Source organism: Nycticebus coucang, chromosome 5 (genome assembly GCF_027406575.1).
Source record: "Nycticebus coucang isolate mNycCou1 chromosome 5, mNycCou1.pri, whole genome shotgun sequence".
Taxonomy (NCBI): Eukaryota; Metazoa; Chordata; class Mammalia; order Primates; family Lorisidae; genus Nycticebus; species Nycticebus coucang.
In genome coordinates this window covers 1,667,191-1,694,396 of record NC_069784.1, presented here as the reverse complement: position 1 = coordinate 1,694,396, position 27,206 = coordinate 1,667,191, and the positions used below count along the sequence as shown (strand labels likewise).

The window sequence follows — 27,206 nt, the reverse complement described above, 5'->3', positions numbered from 1 at the left end:
ATTTTTTGATATGAGTAACATTCCTCTATTTTACAGAAAAAATGTCTTCTCCAAGGTCATAAAGTGGCACTGGAGCTGGGCTTTACAAATAGATTAATCTGATGCTTAAGTTGAAAACTCTTTTTCCTACATGCTACTGGTTTTTCAGATAAAAGTACAAATTCTACACTGAAGTTCAAAAACTTAATTATGTGAGTACAAAATGGAGAAGGCTTGCTCTGGCAGACGTTCATGGGAGAGGTGTGAAGGGTTTTGTTTTCCCGTAAGCACCTGCCAGCCCCACCTGAACACAATGGTGGCTTTGAGTTCAGAACCAGGAAGGGCAAGAGTCACATGGAGCCCTCCCATGACAGAAGCGTGGTGCTTGGTTCTGGAACACTCATCCTAAGAGAAGCTCTGTCTATTTAGACAAGCCCAGAATAATTCAACCAGACTGGTGAACAAAGTTCATAGGAAAAATGATTGCAGGAGCAACACGTAGGAAGCTTGCTGCCTCTGGGTACTCACACTCAGAATCTGCCAAATGCACACCACGGGCCAGAAACTGTAGTTTACAACTTTAATGCACTTAATCCTCACAATGAACTAGGGACATAGGTACAGTTGCTATTGTCTCTATTTTACAGATGAGGAAATGGAGGTGAAGAAAGGTCATATATTTTCCCCCAAGGTCGTGTAGTCAAAACGCTCTGGAAGTCTGGCTCCTATTTTCAACTGGAAAGGGAGACCAGAGAAGGAATCATATAAAATGGAAACAACAAATCAGAGGGGGCTCTAGAGGAGTAAAATTTGACTGCATCTCAGAAACTTAGTAAGTTAAATTATTTGAAAGAATATTGCTGAGTTTCCCGCCACCAGATGCTTTCAATCAGATATGTTTTGGGTTAGAAAATTTAAGTGATTTGCCCAAATTCCCATATCTAAAACAGTGCTGGAAAGGGCCAGGGATGGAGAGGTTTTCAAATCAGGCTTCCTGCAGTGTCCTCTGCTCTTTCCCAAGAAGATCAAGCATATGGATTTTTTAAACAAGTAATTGCAACAAAAAGGGATTTCAACCCTGTTTCTTGTGTCATCAGCTCAACAAATATTACTGGGCATTAAAACCTGCATAGTGCTTGGTGGCAAAGGCTACAGAAGTCTTCAAAAGAGATCAATAAAAACCATTGTCCTATCATGGAGGGGGTCAGGGTTGGATGAGGAGACAGATCTGAGGAAAGGTCACTGCAGTCAAATGAGGGAAACTTGAGCATTAACTCACCCAGAGTGTACATTTTCCTCCTTCTGTTAACTGAATGTTTATTGTCATCAACATCCAGATCTAGTCAACAAATGCTTGACCATCACCTCTTGTGCTCTAGGTGGACAGGTGAACTCTGTGCCTGTGGGACCCCAGGCTTTGTGAAGCGGGGGACAGGGCTAGGCGTGGTCACGTGGACAGGTGAACTCTGTGCCTGTGGGATCCCAGGCTTTGTGAAGCGGGGGACAGGGCCAGGTGTGGTCAGGAGGAGAGGTGAACTCTGTGCCTGTGGGATGCCAGGCTTTGTGAAGTGGGGGACAGGGCTAGGTGTGGTCAGGCAGACAGGTGAACTCTGTGCCTGTGGGATGCCAGGCTTTGTGAAGTGGGGGACAGGACTAGGCGTGGTCAGGAGGACAGGTGAACTCTGTGCCTATGGGATCCCCGGCTTTGTAAATCAGGGGACAGGGCTAGGCATGGTCCCCGCTCCCACACGTGCTACAGTTGCCTTGAACCCCTGACTTCCCACCTGGCTCTTCTGGAGATTTCCGTGTGGGAAAGTTGTGAAACTATGCAGACCTGTCTTACCTGGAAGTTACGGGATGCAACAAAAATTGCCATGGAGAATAGCCGTATTCTCCACATGGCTGGCGACTGAAGGCAGTGGGAGGCGTGCCCCACTACAGCGTTCTCAGTCTGGAGCCTGATTCTCTACTCCATTTGCACATCATAATTATGGGGGAAAAATTTTAAAATCTGATGCCAGGGGTTGCTCCCATGCTCAGATCAACCAGAAATCTCAGAGGAGGATGAGGCCCCAATATAAGCATTTTTTAAAAATCCAGTGGTACCTCCATAGCTGACTACTTGTCTACACTGACCACCTCCTTACGCTGACCTACTTTTCATAGACTGGACACGCACCACATGTGCGCATCAGCACAGGAGGCCTCGTTACTCATGGTGGCCACCTCTGTGTGTCAACCAGTTTGTCACGGCCCCTTGGTATCATCCATAGAGGTCCTGCTGTGTTCCTCTCTGACACGATTCTCATTTGCAGCGAGGACCACGTCTTTGCGGAGCACACGGCTGCATCACTTATAGCTCAAGCCATCCTGGATGTCACACCTGTGGGTATTGTGACCAACTTTGTCACTCAGTCTGTCAAAACTCAGAGACAGTGAGAGCCCTCAGAAATCAGAGGTATGGAAAGTGCTGGAAACATGAGCTCTGCACGAGTCTTTATAGAGAAATGCGGTGATTCCAGCCAGCTGAAGGAGCTCATTTAGGGCAGACCGCGTCCTGTGGATGAGCTGTGTGGACCATCAGGATCCCTGTCTGCAGCCTCCTCCCCCCCACACACACCTCTCAAGATAAAATACCTTTAAATGCTGACTTTAGGATTTCAACAAAGCATTTAAGTATTTTTCTTATGATATTCAAATAGTTCTTTCCAGAAATAAAATCATAACCATATGATCAGCAGGAGACTCCATGGATCCCTGAGAAGGGCGTGAGCTTCTTCTGCCCATGCTCTGTGGACTGCAGTTTAAGACGAGTCTTTGGGCCTCAGGTTTTTTGTGTGTCAGGTAAATCAGTGAGATGACCTGGCAAACATTATGCTGATGTTCTCTGATCTATGATTCATTTTTCTGGAGGACCCAGTTGAGTTGGGGATTCCTTTTATTTGTCTAGTAGATTAAATTCTCCAAATTCTCTCTTTTTTTTTTTGAGACAGAGTTTCACTTTCACGCCCTTGGTAGAGTACTGTGGCGTTACAGCTCCCAGCAACCTCAAACTCTTAGACTTGAGCGATCCTCTTGCCTCAGCCTCCCAAGTAGCTGGGACTACAGGCGCCTGCCACAATGCTCAGCTATTTTTAGAGACCAGGTCTCACTCTTGCTCAGGCTGGTCTTGGACTCCTGAGCTCAGGCGATCCACCTGCCTCTTCAAATTCTTAAAGAGGTAGAAGGAAATGGTCAAAGATGAAACAAAGTGGTTTTGTTTGTTTTCCTTTACCAACCCCCTTCCTGCACCACTGAGCCAGGTGAACAGCTGCTAAGAAAAAAGTGAAACGTTCCAAGCTGGGGGACTTTTTGGACACAGATTTTGAAACTTCAGCTATGATGCTGACCGGATAAAGTGGTTGGTTTTCTTTGTGGGGAATGGCTGGACAGAACAGAAAGATCTGCTTTTAATACGTCAGAACCACAAAATCACGGGGCTTACGGTCTAATCTGATCATGCTGTTGTTTATTCACCTGTGTAAAGTGCGTTTGAACACAACACATAATGATAATAATACCATAACATACATGGTGAGAAACTTCTGGAAATGATAAAATGTTCACCTGAAACATTGCAGTGCTCACAGGTGCGCAGACCCCTGGCTACACATGGAGACACAGACCCCTGGCCACACACGGAGACGCAGACCCCTGGCCACACGCGGTGGTGCTGTTTTCGTGACTGTCATCACAAAGCTGAACCCAAAGCCTGAAACGCTTTTTACAGATTGAAACTGACACCAGTAAGAGGCCTCACAAGCGTTCTCAGAAGAAGCTTCACATTCATGTAATTTACTACATCAGTTCACATTTTATTATAAAAATTCACATTGTTTTTAGTTTTCTTTTGTAACCAATTAGAACATGACATTCCCGGTCATGGGCAGGCGGGAGGCTAGCTCTTCAAAAAGTCCGTAGTTTGGGAACACTCAGAAGAATCCTCTATGAGCAAATGCAGTGTTGCTTTTTGGGCCAAAGCCACAATTATGGAGAACCCAGTTATAACCCAGCTCACACGTACACAGATTTGGATAGGACGTGGATAAAATCTACTTCCCGTTGCCCCTGCCCCTATCAAACTATACAAAAGTAAAAGCTCCATATAAACCATTTAGTATCTAATGTGAGAATCTTAGTTCCAAAACTGGTTCATAAAGGGTTGTGCAGTATTAGCAACTCAGACTGGGAAGTTGCGGAATCTCCAAACAAGCCCACTGCGGTCCTCACTGCTGGAGGGGCCGTGTCTCTGGTAAGCCACGTTAGGGTTACATAATACAAACGTTACAAGGAAAAGTTGCAACTCTTAGGCAGAGTTTTCTACACAAATTTAACACCACCATTGGCAGGCAATGTTAGATATATAAATTAATAACTTACAAAACATTACATTATATACACGGAGTAATAAATATAGGATTGTAAACTGGGATAGGGGTGTTAGCGCAGAGGCAGTGTGAGAGAGAGGTGGCAGCATCACGGTGAAAACAGCGCATAATCGGACGGGGAGCGCGGACAGGGCTGAGCGGACAGGGCTGCCCCCGGGCAGCGGGGTTGGGGCACAGCAGGGCACAGCGCCTCGTTAAGCTGGTTTCTACACAGACTCTCAGGGTGAATGACACAATTTCCCTTTCCTACTCCCCAGTTTATTCTTTATTCTGTGCACAGCCGAAGAGTGAAGCTCCAGAGGAGAAATACCGTGTGAAGCAGGCACACAGAGAGAGCTGCAAGGCTGTGGAGCTGGGTGGACAGAGGGGAGGAGAAGGTGGTTAGAGGGGTGTCCTGTCTGTCTGCAAAGTAACTGTAGTCAAGTGAAAAATATTGCCCAAGAAAGAAGGAAGACGGTTTTCTTTCCTTTTTTTTTTCTTCTTCCAGAAAGAGTCAAAAAAGTTATGTCAACTTTGAATGCTTCTCGTGTAGAAGTTGATACACTAAACTCTAGGTACTCAACGAGCATTTTGAAGACATGGACATGTTTTACAAAAAAGGCACACAGGTGGGCAGACAAGGGACAGGTGAGCAGGTTCATACAAGAAGCTGTCAGTCTGGTCGCTTGGGGGACAGGCTCCCGACACCGAGCGTGGACGGTCTCTCTGTGCTGTCTCGTCCTGCTCAGAGCCAGCCTCTGGAAACTCCTGAGCTTCAGCCCGCCACTGCCCTGGCAACCTGGCAGGCCAGCCGCAGGGTGTCCCGAGCTGCTGCTCAGCTCATGGCTCCAAACTCAAGTAACTGGAAAGGCCAAGTGACCTTGTCCTGTGCAAGCCATGGCCTGTGGTGGGCTGGCCCCCGCCACGGCTGGCATGCTCCTCAAGGGCGGAATGTTCATCTCCACACGGACGGGGTGATTAGGTGTCGACGGGGGACTTGTCTTCTGTTGCGGCGTCTATGTCGGCCTCTTCCAGGGGATCTCCATCTTCTGGATCAATAACACAGAGTGTCTTAGTGCTGCTGAAGTAGCTGTGGGCCTCTCCTTCCTTGTCAGGCCCTTCCGGGTCTTCCTCCTCTAGGGTCAGTTCAAACTGGAACTTCTCCAGGAGCCCCTGGCAGTCCCTGCTCTGCTCGTCCAGTGGCGGGGAGGGGCTCTGGGGTATCATGCTCTGGTACCAGTTCCTGTTATCTTCCAACGTGTCCAGAATGTCCTGAGCGTCGGGCTGCACGAGGTCTGCCCAGGTCTCCCACAGCGGGTGCACGATGTAGTCGATGAAACCGACCTGGAGGAAGGAAAGGCCAGATGTCTGTAACCGGGATGCGCCTTTGGGGACCCAACAACATGCTGCCCTGATTTCCACGCAAAGGAATAATCACAACCCCAGAGAGATCAGAAAGAGTGGACCCCATTATCTGAGCACTCGCCGTGGGGTTGGCCCTACACTGGGACAGTCCGGCAAGGTGATGACACTGTCACTATGTACAGAGGAGAAAAGGGAGGCTCACTGAGAGTGACCATCTTGTCACATGTCACACACTGGTAAGTGACTCCAGAGCTGTGTTCATCCCACAGTGACAGACCGCTTTTCCTTTTGTGTACACCAGATCAGAAGTCTGGCTGCAATCCTGGCCAGGAATGACTCTGACGCTACTTGGATTCTGTGAGTCATTCTCTGAAGAAGGAAACCCTGGGTCTAACACGCTCTGGCTCAATATTCTTTCTCTGATAACTTTAGTGCCTGCCTCTGCTTCAGAATGGTGGGACACTGACTACTCTGGAGATTCTCAAGTTTGCTGGGATGCTTTTTGCCCACTGAGGGGTTTGATAAAAGGCTGGAAAATACATCAAGCCCTGGAACAAACCATATCCCCTCTGTGGGCATGTGTGCCAAGGTCTGGGCTCCACAGTGCAAGTGTCCTCTCCAGCAGGAGAAAGAAAGGAGAAGACCAGGGAGCAGCCGCTGCCGCTGGTGCCCCTGTGAGCAGCGTGAGGCTATATGGCTCTGTTAGGGTTGCCGGGGACTGGGCATCCGGCATAAGCTAGCCAGTGGCCTTACGCTGACCTCCACATGGTCGGACAAACAGGAAACACGGGGGTGGGGGCAGGTAGGGAAGGAGATTAGGCAGGAGCTGAACGAGAGAATGGAATTCCCGGCCGTGGTCTGGGGGGCTGGAGGGGTGCTGGGCAGGCTGGGGGGGGGAGGTGGGCAGGGCGCCCCTGGGACGTTACACAGGCAATGTTCCGTGCTGCTGGGAACTTTTCTTTGTTAACATGCTGGCACCCCGCCAGTTGTGCTGTACATGAGAAGCTGGGCTGTATGTGACTCTCATTCATATATCTGTACATACGCATCCTTTTTTCTGGGGCTCTCCTGGCCTTAACAAACAAGATTTCACACCAACCTTGGGCACCTCTGATCTGCACTGATTACAAGAACTGGACCGTGTGCGCTTCAGATATTTCTCTCCCGCCCACTTCTTCTGCCTCCCTTTTACTTCCTTATGGGTGTTTTGTGGATTTTAGAGACAATTTTCAAGGTATTTTCCAGGGACCCAAAATAACAAGCTCAAGTCAACAGAGAAAAGTGAATGAGCTTGAGGCAATGCTGTCATTTCCTCTCGTTTATTTGTGTCTGTTAAGAAAAGCTGAGGACATTTTGACAGGCAGCTGCTGGCCGCTGACTTCCTAGGTCAGGGGAGGAGAGAGCTCCGTGATCCAGAGCACCCAGCCAAGAGCTCTGCTGCCAGACTAATGAGAGAAGGTCCAACAGAGCCCACCCATGGGGCCCGCCGGTGGATGGTGCTGTCACAGCAGCAGGGAGACTCGTCCATGGGACAGAGTGAGGGGCTCTGGGTGGAAGCAACTGCTGAGCTGGGCCTAGAGGAGGGCTCTGCGCCAGACGTCCCAGGGAAACGCCTGCCTTACCCATCTCACAAAGCTGTTTAGGGGTTCGGATGGGATCATGTGGGAAAACGACACAGAGCGTCACACAGAGAGCATCGCTGCTGTTAATAAAGGGCACGACTTCTCTCAGTTGATGCTGTTCTCGTTCCAGGTAAGGCTCTGAGGCCCTGGCGTCGGCCCTGACTCATTCAATGCACCTGACATTTCCACAGCACATTCAACTTCAGCATCATCATTGGTCTCAATTTCATGTCATTGGGTTTCTCTAAGAAGCAGCAAAATACTAGCTGCATAGGAACTGTACATTCATATCACAAGTGTATGCAAATTTGAGATTTTCAGGTAGTGGGGGAAAGAGGGTAGACACTAAAACAAACAAACAAACAACAACAACAACAAAAATACTGTGGATGCTTTTGAAATGAAGGCCTGGAACAACCTGTGAACTATCCTCACTCATAGCCTCTGGATTAGCTCATTCTCCTGAAAGAAGTGACATTTCAAAGAGCCCTGAAGCCGTTGCGGGGACGCTGATATTTTCCAGCACAGATATCCTGTAGCTACGGGCATCTGTACATTTCTGTGTGGCCTCCTGCCCCCCATCCTCAGCACACAGAGAGTGTGCAGCTATGATACAGCCAGACAGTGTCAGCTTCTCCAAGGCCTAGAGGCAACCTTGGAAGGGGGCCAGACTGGGCTTGACCATGGGGCTTCTGGGGGGAAGACAATGGGGGTTTGTGGCCACAGAACAGAGCCAGGGGTGGGAACAGGATGAGGAGGAGAGCAGCTGGACGGGATGGGAGACAGCAGCTGTGGACTGGCTAAGGTCCTAGGCAACCGTCTGAACAATCTGGGGACACACACTCCAAAACTCGATGGTTTGGGATGAGTGCTCTGTCACCACCCATGAAACTGTGTGCCGTAGAGCTGAACGCCTGGCTGCCTCCTTGTCATTTCATGACACATTCTGTGAAAAGAAGGGACGAGACAGAACGCCCCTCCCCCGTCCTGCAATAGTAGGAGCTTACAGAATCTCGGCAAATTTCGTGTTGAGTACCTGAGACTTCTCCACAGAGGCTGTGTGCTTGTCACACATCGGGCTGATCTCCATGCCACGTTCCCGCTCCTTGTCGCCCTGCTGGAAGAACTCCTCCATGATACGGTCCGTCCACTGCCGGTACAGCTCCAAGGCCTTGGTGGGGTTGCTCAGGTCTGCACAGTGCACCATGTTGCGAAGAACCTGGAGGCCCCACGTGGTGGGAAGCCCGGGAAATCCCGTGAGAACACTGCCAGAGCCTCTGACACCTCAGCCCTCTCCTCCCAGCATGCTCAGTACCAGGCCCGGGAACGTTTTAGGAGCCTTGTCATCCTGACGCATGCACCCCAAAAAGCAGTAATGTCAGAGACAGCCCCAAAGGGGAAAATGAGTGTCTTCTCAGACCGACAGGGACTTTAAAAGCGGGAAGGGACCTTCGAGGTCAGATGTTGCTATTGTCTCCTTTCCTCAGTTTGGAAAGAATGCAAAGAATCACTCAAAGTAGACATCTTTGTATTTTCCACTTGCGGAAAGAAGAGGCCAGCTGATGGCAGTTTGTGTATCTAAAACAGATCTACCCAATTTCAGTCAAGACCTACCCCATTGGGTAGGGGATTTTTCCCAAAATCCAAACATAAGCTTTTGGGACCAGAAGTCATGTAATGCCCTGTTACAAATAGATTTTGCGATTTATTTTTAGAACTAAGCACTTCAATAAATAGGTTTATATTTTTCCTCACAAATCAGAGGATAAACTCAGAAGTCTTTTTTTTTTTTTTTTTAGCTTATTCTTACAATAAGCCTAAAGCTGTAGTAGTAGCCTAGGGTATGTAACTAACCAAATTTGTGTTTTTTTCCTTTTCTAATTGTTGTTTGGCTTGGCTCTGTGCTAAGTCCAAGGCATCATATACCTGAATGCGGTCAGTGTAGTTGTCCAGGAGAAGGACGCCTGAGCTTGTGACCTTCTTGGTCTCTACCATTGTCTTCAGGTCTGCCAACAGGCTCATGTGTTTGGACATATCGGTCGCTAACACCTTGAGGAAAAGAAAAGGGAAACTCTTAATGCATTCCACCCAGGGTGAGAACAGCAGACGTGTGACCAAGGAGGTGAGTGGAGAGGCTGACGTCCTACCATGTCAATAACCATCTTCCTGAGGGTCTGACGCTGCTTCTTGGTGAGATTTGAAAAGATGTCACAATGTTCCTCTTGCAGCAGTTTGAAACCCACGGCAAGGTGATGGTTTTCCAACACAGATTCATCATTGTACATCAGAGCAAGCTCTGAATCTAATGAATAAGACAAAATGATGACAATATGAAGGTGATGATTCAAACCCTAGCTTATCTCCATGTGAAATCAGATCTAGTTCTCTACAAATTATCTCAAGAACTGTCACCTACATGTTACCTTTTTCGTAGAAGTCTTCCCCCACGTACAGAAGTAGTCAGTTTCCAAGAAAAATAATACTTCTAGTAGATATTGAGGCTTACGCTTTTTCTCTGATTAAAATTCACTGCAGTTTAAAATCCCCTTTCTCTTTCTATAGACCTCAGATAACCAAAGTTCTTTCAACAGAGAGTGAGGTTTAAAAAAAGAAGTGTAGATCTCAAACCCAAGTCACTCAGATGCTCTGATGATAAGAACGAGGACAAGGACTCTTTTACAGCAAGGAGCTCAAGTCTCATTTCTATAAAACCATCAACACTGGATGCTCAGCAGGACCACAACAGGGTAACCAATATTCTTAGGCAACAATGTACTTGCATTTTTAGCACTTAGGGAGTGCATTAACTGAGAGAATGAATGAGTTTTCATTAGTACGTAACCCAGATATTTTGAGCCTGGCTAAAGCTTTGAGTACAGCTTGGAATCCTATGGCTGGGTCACCCTGATGGCCACTGAGGTCACCCTCTGCCAGTCCCCACCCATCATCAGACCTCTCTGGCTAAAGCTTTGAGTACAGCTTGGAATCCTATGGCTGGGTCACCCTGATGGTCACTGAGGTCACCCTCTGCCAGTCCCCACCCATCGTCAGACCACTGCAGCTACAAGACAGGGTGTGAAACTGTTAATGGCACTTCATTCTGAAGCTCCGAAACCCATTCAATGCTTTTATGGAATCTCATTTCTGTTTGGAGGTTCTCATGCTCAGATCCCACATCTGTGGCTATTTCTCAGCAGACAAGGATAGTTGTGGGTCACCATGATCTGTGCCAGAGCCTACGCAGGGCTGAAAGTCCCTGTCACAGGACCCAAAAGAAGTGTAGATCTCAAACCCAAGTCACTCAGATGCTCTGATGATAAGAACAAGGACATCCTTGTTTCCTCATCCTTATAGCATAGTTCCATCTACCACTCTTCCTTACATGTTTTATTTTCCAAACTTTGAGAACTTTTTATGGCTCCCCTCTGACCCTGTCCAGTACTCTCTGCAGCTCAAATATTATTCTGCCACATTAGACACAGAATCCAGGAGAGGCTGGACAAGCTTGAGAGGAATGGGAGCATTACCTCATCACCACCCTTGTTGTTCCCCAGAATGAAAACATTAGTTGGAAAAAAAATTAAACACTGACTCATGCAATTATCTGAAATGACTGTGCCAGCAGCGAACTCACTTGTGTTGATGAGAAACTGATTGGAGACCCCTGGGTGGTCAACGTCATGGATGGCAGCCGCGAAAATGGCAGCCAGGACTTCCAGGTCTGTGAAGACGGCCTGTGGGGAAACATGAGCCACTTAGTCCACATCCAGCTGCCCATCCAGACTATTCAGTTTCACTTGACAATATCCCACTTGATTCTGACTGGGAGAGGAACTGTGGATGTCTATAAGAAGTCAGGGCACTGTTTAGTCAAATGTAGACTCTGAGAAAGGCTGATGGGGGCGCTCACTCCTGTATCAAGCTGCAGGCTGAGGCTGGGAGGGGCCTTTGCAGGACACCAGAGGTGACTGCCCAGGCCAGTGGGTCACAGCCTGTTGCTTATGGAACACAGGTAAGCAAACGACACTGGCTCTCAGCTGAGCAACTCTCTGACCAAATGGTCAACTCTCTGACCAAATCTCAGATGCATACAATCAGCAGTGCGAGTGTAAGTTATTTCCCAAAGCTATGTTTACAGTGTGTTCACTCACTCACTGACTCACCGCACAGCCACCGACATGCGCTGTGGGAGGCCTCAGAGCATTTCCAGGGAGCCCACCGAACCTTCCCTCTCAGCTCCTCCTGCCCATCATGAGGCTTCTCTGCCGCGACCCGGGCACAGTGATTTAAACCCAGCATTTACTGACTCTCAGGCTGAAATGTCTCCCTTAAGCCCCTGTGGATACTTAAATCTTCTGAAGCTTCAAATGCCAGTGCAGAGTCTGTCTCTTCCTCAAGACTGGCCTCATCCCTCAAGGATACACTGAGCTCTCCTCTCTCTGGAAAGTTGTGGCACCTACGGGCAATTTCTGGCCACACGATAGGTGGGCACCAGGTGGGCTGCTGACACTCAGTGCTGCCCAGGGCTGGCCACACGGTAGGAGGGCACCAGGTGGGCTGCTGACACTCAGTGCTGCCCAGGGCTGGCTGCATGGTAGGTGGGCACCAGTGAGGATGCTGCTGACACTGAGTGCTGCCCAGGGCTGGCCGCACGGTAGGTGGGCACCGGTGAGGACGCTGCTGACACTCAGTGCTGCCCAGGGCTGGCCACAAGGCAGGTGGGCACCAGGTGGGCTGCTGACACTCAGTGCTGCCCAGGGCTGGCTGCACAGTAGGTGGGTACCAGTGAGGATGCTGCTGACACTCAGTGCTGCCCAATGCTGGCCACGTGGTAGGTGGGCACCGGTGAGGATGCTGCTGACACTCAGTGCTGCCCCCTCTAACGCTGCCACTGGCCATAAACACAATCTGCTTCCTCCCTCAGCAGGGTCAAGCTCTCTTGGCTTGGTCTCACTTTCCCAAGTCTTCTCAGACTTCTTTTCTCCAAAGTCGCCGAAAATACTCAAACAGGAGAGCTGTGTCCAGTTTAGTCTCTCTTTACCTCCCAGACAGATCTACAGAGAAGGGGCTGGACCAGGTTTGTCTGGTTCCTCCCTGCAGTGCCCAGGTGGAGTTAACTGGGCACCATTCCTATCAGTCAGGTCAGAGCCACATTGTGGTGACACTTGCGCACACAGATGCGTTCATCGGGAGGGAAGGAGTCCCAGACGCCTCTCAGATCTTGTCTGGAAAGATGGAGCTGCTTGCCCCAGTGTTATCAATTCCTCAGTTCTAGATATCCAGTTATTTTTTCCTTAACCCATAGAATCAGTCTGATGCATTCTTAGGAGAATGAACCTATGGATACTTATTCCTAAGGGGAGCTGTATAGAGCATTTTATGTTCTACTCTCTGAAATCCCCTACAGTGCCTGAGGTGATATTGGACTTGTAACTACATAATTTTCAATTATCAGAGATGTAAAGGGAAGATTACTTTAATATTAGAAAGCAAAGCAAGTTGAAATGCCGTCCCTTTTTATAAATAACTCAAATGCTGGGTGCTATTCTTGATAACCAGCTCAAGTACGCACCCCATCATACTGTTTTGTAAATACATTGCATGTGGTACGGTGCTGCCACAAGAGGATGGGCAGGTGTGCAAACAGGCCACAGCTACTTACATCTAACGCGGGCGTAGAAAGGAGCACGTGGGTGGACTGGGCCACGTCGGCAGCATGGAGGCTGTTGTGATACGCCACGTCCGAGTGATAATGGTCTTCCAGAGTCATCATGTAGGTTACAAAGGTGTCGGATGAAATTTTGAATGTCTTTAGGAGGTCTCTTTCCTGTGTGGGAAAGTCGATTAGAACATAAGGAAGTGGATGCCCCTAAATGGAGGAAGGTTTAAGTCACAAGAGTAGGAAGCCGCCGAGCCCTGCGGCCACCGACCTGGAATATGGCGTACATGATGCAGGTGAGTGGACGGTTGTGCGAGTACCCAGCCACGTTGAAGATGTTCAGGCCCCACTTGTTCAAGTCTTCTAGCTCCTGTGATCAAAAACAGAGGGATTTAGGAAGAGGACAGCTCTGTTGGTGTGCCTTATTCTTTTAATTTATTTTTTGGGTGCTGGCTGCTTAGGGATTTCGGGTGCCTATTTAAGAGTGCTCCAGCTGCGTGATCATCTGAAATAAAATGGCCTAGTAGGAGGTTGGTGTCCTTTTCACAATAGCTACAAGTTTCTCTACATCAGGGGTGCTCAAACTTTTTAAACAGGGGGCCAGTTCACTGTCCCTCAGACCTTTGGAGGGCCGAACTATAGTTTAAAAAAAAAAAGAACAAATTCCTATGCAAACTGCACATATCTTATTTTGAAGTAAAAAAACAAAACAGGAACAAATACAATCACACCGCCACATGTGGCCCTGTGGCCTGCAGGCTGTAGTTTGAGGACCCCTGCCATTCTTTTTTTTTTTTTTTTAGAAAAGGGAGAATGTGTATCTATCTGTAAGTTCAGCTCCTGACCTATCGCTCCACGTGGCAGCCGTCAGTCAGAGCTGCTTTCGAAGGTGGCTGCACGTGAGGGGAGGTCACTGTCCCTGTTTCCTGCCTCTCCCCTTTCTGCCCACTAGCCCATGAGTAACAGCTGGAAAACAGTCTCAGGGAAACTCCTCAGCCTGGGGTTATTATCACATCAGGAAGACGCAGCTGCCAGAAGGTGCATAAGTCAGCCCAGTTTAATGTAAAAGTTCGTGATGAACGCCGGTTGTGAATTACAGCCTAGGCTCCTAGGCCACAGATGAGCCTGGAGAAAAATCATTCAGCCCTGTGTTGTGGGATTATTGCAAGATTATCTAATTTAAGGAGTAATTTATTCCATTCCTACTAACTGCCCAGAGTAAGAGATCCAGGCTCTGCCCAGAGACTGGGCCTGACGTTTAACCAACCGACTCCAGCGGCAGCTTTCAGAAAGTCTCACTGACAGCTTTGTAAGGCCTCTCAGTGAGCTCCCGTCAAGTTCTCACGGGGAAGAAATGACTTGCTGGTTACTCTGCGCAGCCTCCTGGAGGGTGTGCAGGTTTTTCCTCACTGGAATGTGGGCTGCTGGCTTCTCTTTATGCCTCTGCAGTCTCAACCATCGGCACAGATGTCCCCCTTGGTCACTGGCACATATACAGTCCTCCAAATGTCCTCTGGAACAATTTAGACCTGCCTACGGGCCTCCCCTTGAATTTTTCCAGTATCCTTTCAGAAGGAAAAGTGATACTGTCCATTAACAAACTCAGCCCAGGACACTCCCTCAAATAAAGTGGTTCTTTGGTATATATATAAAAAAATCTTTGATCAGGTGCCGCAGTGATGTAAAGACACCACATTTGTTTCCTTATTACAAAACTTAATCATGAAGCAGAAGCATTCCTGCTCCTTTCTACAAGGCTTGTGGGCGTCCATCTGTGCAAACCCGGCCGCACACCTTGGCCAGGTGGTCTTCATTCTCTGTGCTGACTCCAAAGCGCGAGATGCTCGTGTTGTTGAGGCTGGAGCTGTGCATCAGCTTCTTCACCCCGCTGATCTGGGTCATGAGCTGCTGCTTCTTCTTTTTCTCTCTGTCCTTCTGGGTGGGCGACGGGATCTCCACGTCATTCTGCTTGTCTGCAACAAAGGGATGTGTTTGTTAAGCACTTCTCTGACAAGGAGAATCTACCACAGTGTCCAAAACACCTCCAATCTCCTACAGTGGCTATGACGTTTATAAAGGACCCCATGGCATCATCTCACTGCGTCTCCGGGATGCCCTCGTGAGGCAGGCAAGGGCACAGGAGGATCTGTTGTCCTACACTATTGCTGAGCAAACTGTCCCACCTCTCGGACAGTATTTTTTAAAGATTCCTAAGAGACTTAGAAGTTCAGAGGTGGATTTGGGAACCAATAACAATTCCACACTCTCATCTTTCAGATGAAGTCAGCAACTTGCCCAAGCTCAAAGGGCATTTACTACACACAGTTATTTATTTTGCCATTGCTTGTCCCAGACACAGTGACTTTACAGCTCAGAGCCCAGGCCTCGAGGCTCCTGCTACAAATCTATTTCCTGCTGTGCACTCTCCAGCATAAAAACTGTATAGTATGTTATTCTTGAAATTTCTCTTCTCCCTGGTACTTCATTTCTAATAATTTCTCCCTTTGCTGGAATGAAGGCCACCGCAGCTCCTGCCTTTCCAGGCTCTCTCTCTAGTCTCGGGTGCCACTGCCTACCCAGTCATTTCTAGTGGGAATAGCAGCTTTTCCCCTTTGTTTAATTAAAGATCACTGTGCCGGTGAGGGAGCAGAGCTGCTGCTGTGTCTGGAGCACTGCAGTGAACAGTGTGGGGGTGACATCCAGGAGGGTCCCCTGCGCAGACGCTGGAACAGCCAATGGGTCTTTCTGCTCTAAATTCCCTCTGTTTAATGCTCCCTAGTCAGACAATGTGAAAATAACCTGAAACACAGACTCAAAAGTTCATGATAAATATTCAGCAAATTTACATTTACAGAATGGTCAGAATCTAGTGTGGAAACATTTGGCCCGTCTAAAACAAACAAAAAACAGATACAAAAATGGCCTCCTCCAGGCTCTGCTAATGGCATAATTTGATTTTCTCTTTTTCCGAGATCATACATTTAATCACCTAGAATTCCTAAGCTCCTTTCCTGGAGTCTTGAAAACTGCTAGTCCCAGCTTTTGAGATGGTGAGCAGAGGGGTTACAAGGATGATTTTTCTCTGTCATTTAAAATATTAACAGTAAATATGACATCAAAAAATCTTGATGTACGCACTCTCTACCTGGCTCCTGCTCAGTTGCCTCTAAAGCACTTCTGAGACCTCCCTGCCTCTTGGCAGCATCGGCAGGTGTCTAGACTGGAAAGGCCCACTGTCCACCTTTCTCCCTGCCCACCAGATGGACAGAGCACAAGCTCCCAAATCTCACCATCCAGGGGTTTGCCTCCTCCTAGGATGACACATCTTAACTTGCTGGGGCGCTGAGACAGTGATCATTAGGCCTGACTTAGATTGCTAAGTTCATCGGGGTGATTGCCGAGTTCTTAGATGAGTCTTTCATATTACTGGAAGTAATATAGGCCCAATAATCCTGATTTCCAAACTTGTTTCCCAAACAATATACATATTACAAAAATGCCCTGAAATGTGATTTTCTTCTGCTTGTTCTGAGTTCCTAACCGCCTTCTTTCCTAACCCAAGGAGTGACAGGGTCTGTAGTCTAGAGGTCCACGGAGCTGAGGCCTAGTCCCTGGGTCAGGGACATAATGGGCCAGTGACCTTGGTCAAGTTACTTCACCCCTCCAGGCCTCTTTGTTCTCTCCTGCAAAGCAAGGGAATGGGGCTACATGGCTGCCAAGGGCCCCTGCAGAGCAGACAGCTTATGAAGAGGCTCCTGGTCCTCCAGGAGCACTTGCTGTGTTTGCAGGGAAGGCTCGCAGGGAAGCAGTTCCATGGCCTTCTCTGCAGTCTAGAAACAAACTCTGTGTGTTCATTTTTTGTTTAAGGTTGTCAAATTATAAGCCCAGGTTTCATCACAGAGAACCCAGGTGGCCAGGTACCTTAGCAGAACTGATAGACTCAGTCCTTTGTTAGAGCCCATGTCAGAGCCAAAAGGGACCTGGGATATGATCTGGGAAATCTCCCGGGGAGCCGACTTACGCAGCTTTCGGTTATATGATGATGTTTTTCTCTCCCTGCATTTTCCCACGTGCATTTACAATTCTAGTCTGCCCACCCAGTCTGTTTGATGGGTTTACCAACACACACTCAGATATATCACACGCCCCCACCTCATAAGGCTAAGGGTCTGTGAGGTTTGAGATTCTAATACCCTTTTTCAGCATCTGTTCTTGGCAATTTAACTTTTGGAACAGGGAAGCCAAATGATTGGTTTTCCTCAAGAGATCTGCCTAAATAGCAAATAGAATGCTCTAGAAAGAGTTGACATTTGTGCCTTCTTGAGATACCAACTGTTGAGATTGGGAGCTCATCTTTACTGTTTTATTGGCTGTCTTTCTCGGTATCCTATGATGATAAAAAAGGTTAATTGGTAGACCAAAATATTCTCATTTCCTTGCTTAGAAAATGCTGAGGGACCCCCAAATGGAGAGGCTGCTTAGGCCCATCATGGGCGAGGCAGAGCTCAGAGGCATCGTGTCACCTTAACACTGGTAGGGAGATGTCGGACAGGCTCCGGCATTTTAAAATACACTGTTCATAAAAACAAAAATGTGGTCTTTCCCTTGTTTATTTTATTTTCCTCTTTGTAGTTATTAACCTATAAAATGTCCCTACAACAGCCCCTGGTTACAAAAAATGATGGTGTGTCACACAGAACAGGGGACATCTGGAAGGTCAGAGGAAGAGCCCCATCTTCAAAGAGATAAAGGGGGAAGAAAGAGAAGAAAAGGATCGGGATGTAATGTTTTCCGTACATGCAGATTCTAGCCACCCCTAAGAGCCAGGATGCATGAGAAACTCTGCTTTGTTCTCCCACAAAGGTTGCTGCAGCTGCAGCTGCAGCTGGGAGAGCCTGGCGCTGCAGACTCTGACACAGCCAGGAGGCACCTGCACGTCACTCTGGTGACTGCAGACTGGAGCTAATGCAGTGAGTTTTACACCAGGCGGCTCAGAGAGAAAGCTGATGGATCTGCTGGTAGCAAGAACTGCTTTGGTGTTAGAGAAACAGGATTGATTTTTTAAAATAAAACCAGAAGAGGTCCATGTTTCCATGAGACATCTAGGCAAATGCTCATTGATTTAACACTATGTGACTGTCAAAAAGGGGGAGGGTGTGAGGTTCAGCTGTAAAAATGGGCCGTTTCTTTGGAAAGTGAGATTTTATAAACAGGGATAAGTCAGCAGCAATTGAAAGTAAACAGAATCAGAATCCAGACGCTACCCATTCACTCTGAAGTGCAAATTTGCAGACACTGTAGCCTTATTAAATCAAAATAGTCCAAATAGGTTCATTATACAATAGAACTGCTTTTAAATCTGAGATCAGGAAATTCCTGGTAATCAAACAAGATGCAGGACAATAGCTGAGGATGCAAACCTTTCCAGTCAGTGCTGTGTGTGAAATACTGGTAACATAAGGCAGAGAATAACCAAAAAGGACCCACTGGGAAGGTGACACTACTTGCAGAACAGGAAATCTTTCAACGATATGAAAAATTTCCCATCACCATCCGTTTATCTATAAGAAATACCTTAACAAAGCGATGATCGAATTTTTCCAAAGCTTATTCTCATGGACCAAATTACTATAGAATTATTTCTCAACCACTCCCTTATAAAGCACCTGGGAGGAAGCCTTTTGCATGAAGCCTCATCGATGGAAGAATTTAAAGAACCCCACTCTGTCAGCAGAGCCATTGGTGCTGTCCCTAGGGTCTGGGTGACGGAACCTTGTCTGTTACTTCAGAGTCTGGCAGGTCAATGGGGGACCCGAGGGATGTGTTAATAACATCAGCCCATAATAATCCTTTGTGTTTGATGGTCAGTCTCATTCACTTCTTAAATATCATCTCCCTGCTTATTTTTCCCTCTTTGAAGATTGCCCTTACTTATTATTTTAAATGGATTTTTCTATGACTTAGCCCCACACTAAATTCATACGAGCTTGGTTCCTGATGGAGGGTCCAGATCAATGCTGAACCCCCCCCAGTTATGAGACAGGGTTCCCTCAGTTGGCAGCTTACCTAAGAAAGTATTTGAAATATATTCAGACACCTGGTTCCCTGACCGGCTCATCTCTGAGAGGTGTGTCAGCTCCCGGTTCAGCATTCTCTTGAACTGTTTATAAAAAAAAAAAAAAAAAAAATTAACCACCTTAAAAATAGCAAATGATTCCCTTAAATGTCTCTAACTTCACTTGGTAGGAATTGAGAGATTGGGCAAGCAGATACCATAAGATAAATACACTGTTTCTACAAAATATAATACACCCTTAATTTGAAATCATTCCAACGTCACCTTGGGAAAAAAGATTTTCTTAAGGGTCCTTAGAATTAACGCCTGATTTCTTTTGAAGGTGCAAACATAGGACAAAGAATTTTAATGGAGGTCAAGATCACTACACTTCAAAACATAGCTACTTTTAAAAATACTTTGGTCTGAAATTAATGCTAAAATGTAATTTGAGTTAACAAATCTATTTTGTGAGAGGAGATAATATATGAAAAGTTTAAGAGAAAATAAAAGCAAGAAGCATCTTTTACAGAATTGAGTTGATTAAAAAGAACTGGATTAAAATACAGTACAATGCATTTAAACACCATGTAAGATAACACGCCCTGGTTTTACATTACAAAGTCCTAGTGGCTTCAATGAACACACAGATCCAATCATTGCAGATGCCCAGGGATATCCCCTACTTCACAGAGAAAACACACATGCAAACATTTCACATTCTCTCAGAGACACGTAACACAGTCAAATGAACCCACCTTGATATAACCCCAAGACACAGATAACAAATAGTTTGCCTCGGGCATTTTGGAATGTTCTCCTTGCCACAGTCCACAGATCCCTTTGGGAGAATTCCCAGTTCTGAGAGAGCAACCTTGAAAGGACCAGGAATGCCCAGCAGATCAGGTAAAATACTCAAAACTTAGAAAAAACGAAACCTCCAGAATCTATGGCAATTCTTAATCCAAACAAAGCCTGTCTTCGTACACCATCCTTGCAAGGAGCCCGTTCTCCCTGCCTGCTTCCTGGCAGAAGAGGGTAATGAAATCAGGGATTGCAGGAAGGCGCAGAGCCCATCCTCCGTCTGGATGCACCCGGCTGGGGGATTGAAGCACTAAATGAATAATGGATAGTCCCGGTGGCCAAAGGGGTTTCCACGCCACACTCGTCCTACTCAGCTGAACTTTGCAAGGAAGGAGCAATTCTTTTTTCCTGCGGAGTTGCCAGGCTGGGAAACACAGCCATCTTTTTAAAAGGAGAAGATTAAAATGGAGGAAGCCCCATGAATATTAAAGTAAATCTGAAGTCAGAACCCTCCCCACTTCCAACCAGGGATTCCTTAACCCTCTCTCTCCTCTGCAGACCAGCACTCTGCAGAAGCAGCCTCCACCCCCTGATGGTTTCAAAGCTATGTGCATTGGATTAATTTACTTTCTGAATATTTAAACAAATCCTGAAAAAAGGGGTTGGAATTGTGGCTGTTTTCAGACTAGGCTTCTACAATATAAGACTTTTTTTTTTGACTAGCCTTTTGGAGGTCTTCGCCTGCTAAGCTGTGCTGATGCACTTACCCCTTTTCATAACAAAAGGGATGAGAACGGAATTAGTTTATTCCCTTTGAAAAGCACTTCACATACAGCCTGCAATTTTCTGCACTCCATCAGCTCATTAATCTGCATATTTGACTGCATTTGGCAAAAGCATTTAACTCATTTCACCTTTCCATCTGGGATCTGGAGCGTGTTAGGAAATGTAAGACTTCACTGCTGAATGAATGGTAAATTATTTGGGGCTGTGAGTAGCTATACTTGTTTGGTATTTTAGTGATGTATCTTCTAACTCATGTTAGCAATACTGAATTTACTTTATTTTAGCAGCCCAGGGCGTGCTGAGGAAGTCATTCCTGTCCTGTCTGTCTCTCTCTTCCTCTGGCTCCTTGTCAGCCTTGGGGCACAGGTAAGAGAAAACCTGAACCAGAGCTGTGCTGGGGTGGGGTCCCCACCGGGCGTCCCACTCTCCTCGCTACCTTCTTGCTCTTCACCTACACTTTCAGGAGCTCACTTATAAGCTTTCTTGTTGAGGGGACAGCAAAGCACCACGGCAGTGGCCCCCGCTTGCCACTGGGTCCCTTTCCTCCACGCCCTATGCATGTGTCTTCAGCCATCCAGCCTCGGTCATGCCACTGCCCTGTCCAGGAGACCTGCCTTTTGAGTTGAAGCCACTGCAAGTCGGTGTCACGGCCTTCTGGCTCCGCAAAGATGTTCCATTGCCCTCTTTGTGGGTGACCCTGCTGGGGTATGCAAGTGTGTTTCTCTATCATTATGGGATCTCTTAATTAGTCATCTCAGCTAGAGCATTTTACTTGTTGAACTCTGTGCGATTTTGAATCCCAGGTGAATACACAAATTCCAAGTTGCTTATTTATTTATTGTGTGTTTGTTTGCAGTTTTTGGTGAGGCTGGGTTTGAACACACCACCTCTGGCATATGGGCCTGGCGCCCTACTCCATGGAGCCACAGGCGCTGTCCCCAAGTTGCTAATTTTGAAAGACACAACTGCTCAGTCATAACGGCCTCTCACTTTCTGTCCTTAAAAGACAGACACAGCGCCTGTGGCTCAGTGAGTAGGGCGCCAGCCCCATATGCCGAGGGTGGCGGGTTCGGACCCAGCCTCGGCCAAACTGCAACCAAAAAATAGCCGGGCGTTGTGGCGGGCGCCTGTAGTCCCAGCTGCTCGGGAGGCTGAGGCAAGAGAATCGCGTAAGCCCATGAGTTAGAGGTTGCTGTGAGCCGTGTGACGCCACGGCACTCTACCCAAGGGCGGTACAGTGAGACTCTGTCTCTACAAAAAAAAAAAAAGACAGACACTTACACTGAAGACTCAAGCTGGAGAAGGCAGGTTTACATGCTCTGATCTCTCAGCTAAATTTTGGCAAGACACAGACTTTACTTGAGTGGTTGTTAAAAGAATATTGCAAAAATCTTCCACAATTTTCTCTGCACTGGACTTAGCCAAATTTAACATTCATTCATCTCACCTGGGTTCCTTTGCTCTCTCTGAAATACTCAGGAATATTTTGAAGTCAGATGGGTTTGTACTAGTTCCATAATGCCATTTTATCATGAATTCGGCAAATGTTCCTTAAATACCTAAAATGTCCATGCAAAGCAGTGACATATAGCAGTGAAACAAAACGGTTTTCCTGCTCGCGGTCAGCTTTCATTCCAGTAGCACTGGTCAGCTATCTTAGGGCACGTTGGTAACCACAACAGTGGCCTTCTGAAGAGGATGGGGGCAGAGCTGTATCAGCCACACTGGTCCCTTCACTCAGGAGACAGAAGCACACAGAAACAGGGTCGTCACGAGCAGAGGAGGATGGGCTTTTTTCTTTATTTTCTTTCTACAGCACCCACTGCAAGGGGAAGCTACCAGGAGACACTGCAGACCAGTCCTGACGAGGGGTCAGGGAGCTGTTCTCAGCTACAGGACTGGAAACAACCACACCCCTCTCCTGCCCTGCACGCCTAAGACAGGGCAGTGTGCTGGTGCTGCTTCCTCAACAGATGACCATCACCACCTTCCTTCCCACACCTGACTAGCTCTCCTGGGAGCCTTTTGATAAAGGCATGGCGATGCCACCAGGACACACCGTCACCTTAAGGGAACTGCAAACACAGGGCTGGATGAGGCAGGCAGACGGAGGTCAGTCAGGGTCAGACGCCAGCCCAGTGCTTTGAAGGTTGCTTAGCAACAACTGAAGGTCCCCCCCCCCCGCCCCAGCCCTGTAAGGGAGGCCCGACCGCACCACTGAGGCCATCACTGCTCTCATCAAAAAGCCCATTATGTTGGCTCTGCAAACTCCGGCAGGCAGAGGCGGCCTTCCAGGAACAGACAGGGAGTGCCTTTTACATTCTAGTAGCGTAGATCTCAGCTAGCACAATTACGCCGGCCTGTGTGACCAGGCTCACCCAGACAGGAATTATGCCTGAGGTGAAATCTGAGGTGATAGCTGGGTGGCAGGGCTGAGCTGGGCTTCCAGCATCCAACTCCCACAGGACAGTTGTCCCTGTTGATGCCGTGAGTGGGTCTCAGCTCCCACTGACAGCACTGCCAAGTCACGTCACCCTTTGTGTGTAAAATGAGAGACGTGTGACTTCAGGGTCTCAGCTCTCAGCCCTAACTTTTTGTAATTCTGTGATACATTTCACAGCAGCCTCCTACATCTCGACCACATTATTAACCAGCAACCAATACTTTCCAGAAAACAAACTCCCTCCATACTACGGAGAAAAACAAGTCAACCTGGGACTGCTTCAGTCCATCAGGACAAGTCATCAGCAAAGGAAAGGACACAGTTCTCACCCCTCAGAGTTTACGGTCCAGGAAGTTTGGAATCTCCCCGTCTGCTTATCAAGTTGGGTGTTTAGTCCGGACATGAAGGTGAAGCAGCTGCTGAGATAAACTGTGTCCCCAGGAGTCCCAGGGTTGAACAGGAGTGGAACTATTTACTTTTTCAAATGCAATAGAGAATTCCACAGACAGTCACTATTTCAAAGATAAATATGTCTCGTGTACACAGATACAACTTTTCTGTAAGGATCCGCCTTCAAAGAAAACCCTGTTAGGGCCTACCTGGAAATAACATCCCCAGAGGAAATGGCCAGAGCTCCTTTCAACATAGACAAGCAAAGTTTGTGAATGAGCCTGTGGAAACCCAAATGCCTCCCACTCCCTACTGAGCTTACGCCCGACACTAGATTAGCAAGCACTGTTAAAAACTGCAGTTATAGTTTGAAAAGATAAAAAGGCATTATTTTCTACATAAGCGAATTAATATCATTTATCTAGAATATATTTTCTTTATAAAATAACCCATGACTTTTTAAAATAACTTTCATCATGAAAAGTTATTTAAAAAATATAGAATCATGACCAACAACTGAAATTCAATTATACTTGAACATTTCAGTTTGATGGCCTTAGTTGTTCTTTAGCTTCACTGCTACATACAGAGATTTACTTCTTCTGAAGCAATGGAATACTTCGTCATTTTCCTGTATTTCTCAGCAGAATGATCGCTGCCTTCTCAAACTTAACCATGGGGATTTTAGGTTTCTAAGAATAAAAAATCCATGAAGCTAGTTTTAAGCATAAGACAGTGGTACTTTTAAGTAAATTAGGTTTGTTGGTGTGAAAAAGAAGTCACTTGGGAGTGAATTCTAAGTGATCACAGCTATTTCTCAGCCTAGGGAAGGTTAGACAACAGGCACTTTCCTCTCACTGACAACTTCAGGACAAGGACAGAGAGACCTGACTGCAGGGATGGGATCAAAGGTGTCAGAGGGTGGAGGCAGCGGGCGGCTGTGTGTGCAGGAGCCCCGCTGCGAGACGGGCGCCAGCTGAGTGGGGTCTTCCTGTTTTTGCAGCACGAAACAACTGCCAGAGTCACTGAAGTCACAATGACTTTAGAGGGACTAACTTTTGACTCATATTTTATACTTTGTGAGTCATGACTTAATAAGAATTCCCAGGCGTCAGGAAACTGCAGGGGCTGGAAATCCCTCCTGAAGTCACAGAAAGTCAGTGGTGGGGGGAGGCTGAGACCACGGTGGGGTGAGAGGTCAGTAGTGGGGGAGGCTGAGACTGCAGTGGGGCAGCTTAGCAAGAGCGGAGTGGACAGCCTGGCCGTCACACTCTTTCCAGACGTGCTGTCCTGGGTGAAGTGAATTAGCTTCTTGGGGTTCAGTTTCTTTAGTTGTAAAATAGCTAACTTCTTTTCTTTTCATTTTTTTTTAAGAAGTGTCTTATTCTGTCTGTAGGCTGGAGTGTGGTAGCATCATCACAGCTCAGGACAACCTCAAACTCCTGGGTTCAGGAGATCCCCCTGCCTCAGCCTCTCCAGTAGCTGGGACTACAGGTGCCTGCCACCAGGCCTGGCTAGTTTTTCTATTTTTAGTAGAAAAGGGTCTTTTTCAGGCTGGTCTCCAACTCCTGAGCTCAAGAGATCCTCCAGCCTCGGCCTCCTGGAGTGTTGGGATTGCAGGAGAGAGTCCCCCTGCTTCGGAGTGCTGGGATTATAGGAGAGAGCCCCCATGCCCAGAGTGCTGGGATTGCAGGAGAGAATCCCCATGCCCAGAGTGCTGGGATTGCAGGAGAGAGCCCCCCTGCCCAGAATGCTTGGATTACAGGAGAGAACCCCCCTGCTTCAGAGTGCTGGGATTACAGGACAGAGCCCCATGCCCAGAGTGCTGGGATTGCAGGAGAGAGCACCCATGCCCAGAGTGCTGGGATTGCAGGAGAGAGCCCCCATGCCCGGAGTGCTGGGATTGCAGGACAGAGCCCCCATGCCCAGAGTGCTGGGATTGCAGGACAGAGCCCCCATGCCCAGAGTGCTGGGATTGCAGGAGAGAGCCCCCATGCCCGGAGTGCTGGGATTATAGGAGAGAGCCCCCATGCCTGGAGTGCTGGGATTGCAGGACAGAGCCCCCATGCCCAGAGTGCTGGGATTGCAGGAGACAGCCCCCGTGCCTGGAGTGCTAGGATTGCAGGACAGAGCCCCCATGCCCAGAGTGCTGGGATTACAGGAGAGAGCCCCCGTGCCCGGAGTGCTAGGATTGCAGGAGAGAGCCCCCGTGCCTGGCCTTCAGATGTCTGATTTGTGAGGTCTCTAGAAGGGGCTCTTCTAACCTCTATTTTGCATGGGAAGAAATTAATACGGAAAAAAGTAAAATAAATCTGATTTTAAAATAAAAAAGAAAAGCTAGGATGGAGATACAGTGTGCCTTGTCTGATGCCCCTCAGGAAACCCCCATTGTCCACGATCCTTAACACCTCAGAGTATCCGACCGTGTGCATCTCACCTCTTCCCTTCTTTCCATCTTCCCCTATAAACTATGTCAATCATTTGAAACTGGATGCAGTTTCTTTAATGGCTTAATTTGAGAGGCTAGTGAAGTTGAATCCAGTGAGTTGTTAATAGGAACAACAAGGAACAATAGGGTGAAAGAAGGAACAACAGATATTCCATTGTCCACAACAGCTACTTAACCAGAAACTAAAGCTCCATGCTGGGCCAGCAAATAAGATCTGCTGTGCTAAGATCTGGAGAACACAGGGAGGGCTTTCTCACTGTCCAGGTGCCAAATCAGGAAGAAAGTCTCCTAGACCCCTTAGAACTGAATGATGATCTTCTCCCTTCCCTTGCTGCCGTGATCATGGTCAGTATCTCAGGAGAAACAGGCAGGAATGTATCTACCATAATTCTACATTGACAGTAATAATGGAGCAAAACTAGAATTAGTTTTACTCCCTGGTTGGAGGTCAAGTGTCTGCTCAAGTGGCATGTAAAAAGGCAAAGTAGGGACAAACTGTTAGCGCCTTAATGAGAGAGTTAGAAAAGATGAGATGGAAAAAACTCAAGTGCAGTGCTGTATGACTTGGGACTGACCAGGCCTGCAGGACCTCGCAATCACTGGGCATTTCTTCCAACCCAACAACCTCCTTCGCCATTGTCTGTTTTACTTAGAATTTCTGAAATTTTTTCAAGAAGTGATAGGACATATATTATTGGAACACTAAAAAGTTGACCGTACCTATACCCAAAGAAATTTCCATAAGAATGTTTTTAGAAATTTCTCATGGCCCAACATTCTCTTAACTCTGAAAGTTGCTGTCATGACACAAATAGAGAAAAGACGTTGTAATTCTTTATACTTAAAGATGGAGATATTCATTATGTATTTTTAAACTCTCTCTATACATAATATTTAGAAACTTATTCACGAATTTAAAATAGTTTAAATGGCACATTAACCTTATGGACACCCTGTATTTGTTTCACATATGTGTGGCTGCCAGATTTAGTTAATAAAATTTCAGAGCACTCTGTTAATTTTGAATTTTGGATAAATAACAATTGTGTTTTTTACTACAACCATGGTCCAGATAAGCATGTCCAAATATCCCCTAAAGAGATTGGACTTCAAAGCCATATGCTCATCATAATGCATCAGATTTAGGGTTACTATATATTTTTAGATAACTTAGAATTTTCAAATTTGTTATTTTCAACAGAGGCTTTTCCTTCTGCTGAGAAACACTGGAAGGCCTGCAGCCCCGGG

At 47.2% G+C, this 27,206-nt stretch overlaps 1 protein-coding gene across 3 annotated transcripts in view; it reads right to left on the bottom strand.

The window, feature by feature from the left end:
- Positions 1-3,475: 3,475 nt before the first annotated feature.
- PDE4B (phosphodiesterase 4B) overlaps positions 3,476-27,206 on the bottom strand; it is a 383,978-nt gene continuing 360,247 nt past the window's right edge. For all 3 annotated transcript variants that reach the window (XM_053591241.1, XM_053591242.1, XM_053591243.1), the window contains 9 exons: positions 19,098-19,191; positions 14,826-15,004; positions 13,303-13,401; positions 13,035-13,199; positions 11,007-11,106; positions 9,520-9,674; positions 9,299-9,421; positions 8,409-8,591; positions 3,476-5,729 (listed from right to left, as the gene is read on the bottom strand). In XM_053591241.1, the coding sequence (XP_053447216.1) occupies positions 5,364-5,729; positions 8,409-8,591; positions 9,299-9,421; positions 9,520-9,674; positions 11,007-11,106; positions 13,035-13,199; positions 13,303-13,401; positions 14,826-15,004; positions 19,098-19,191 (1,464 nt within the window). In that variant the 3' untranslated portion in view covers positions 3,476-5,363. The remainder of the gene's footprint in view (positions 5,730-8,408; positions 8,592-9,298; positions 9,422-9,519; positions 9,675-11,006; positions 11,107-13,034; positions 13,200-13,302; positions 13,402-14,825; positions 15,005-19,097; positions 19,192-27,206) is intronic.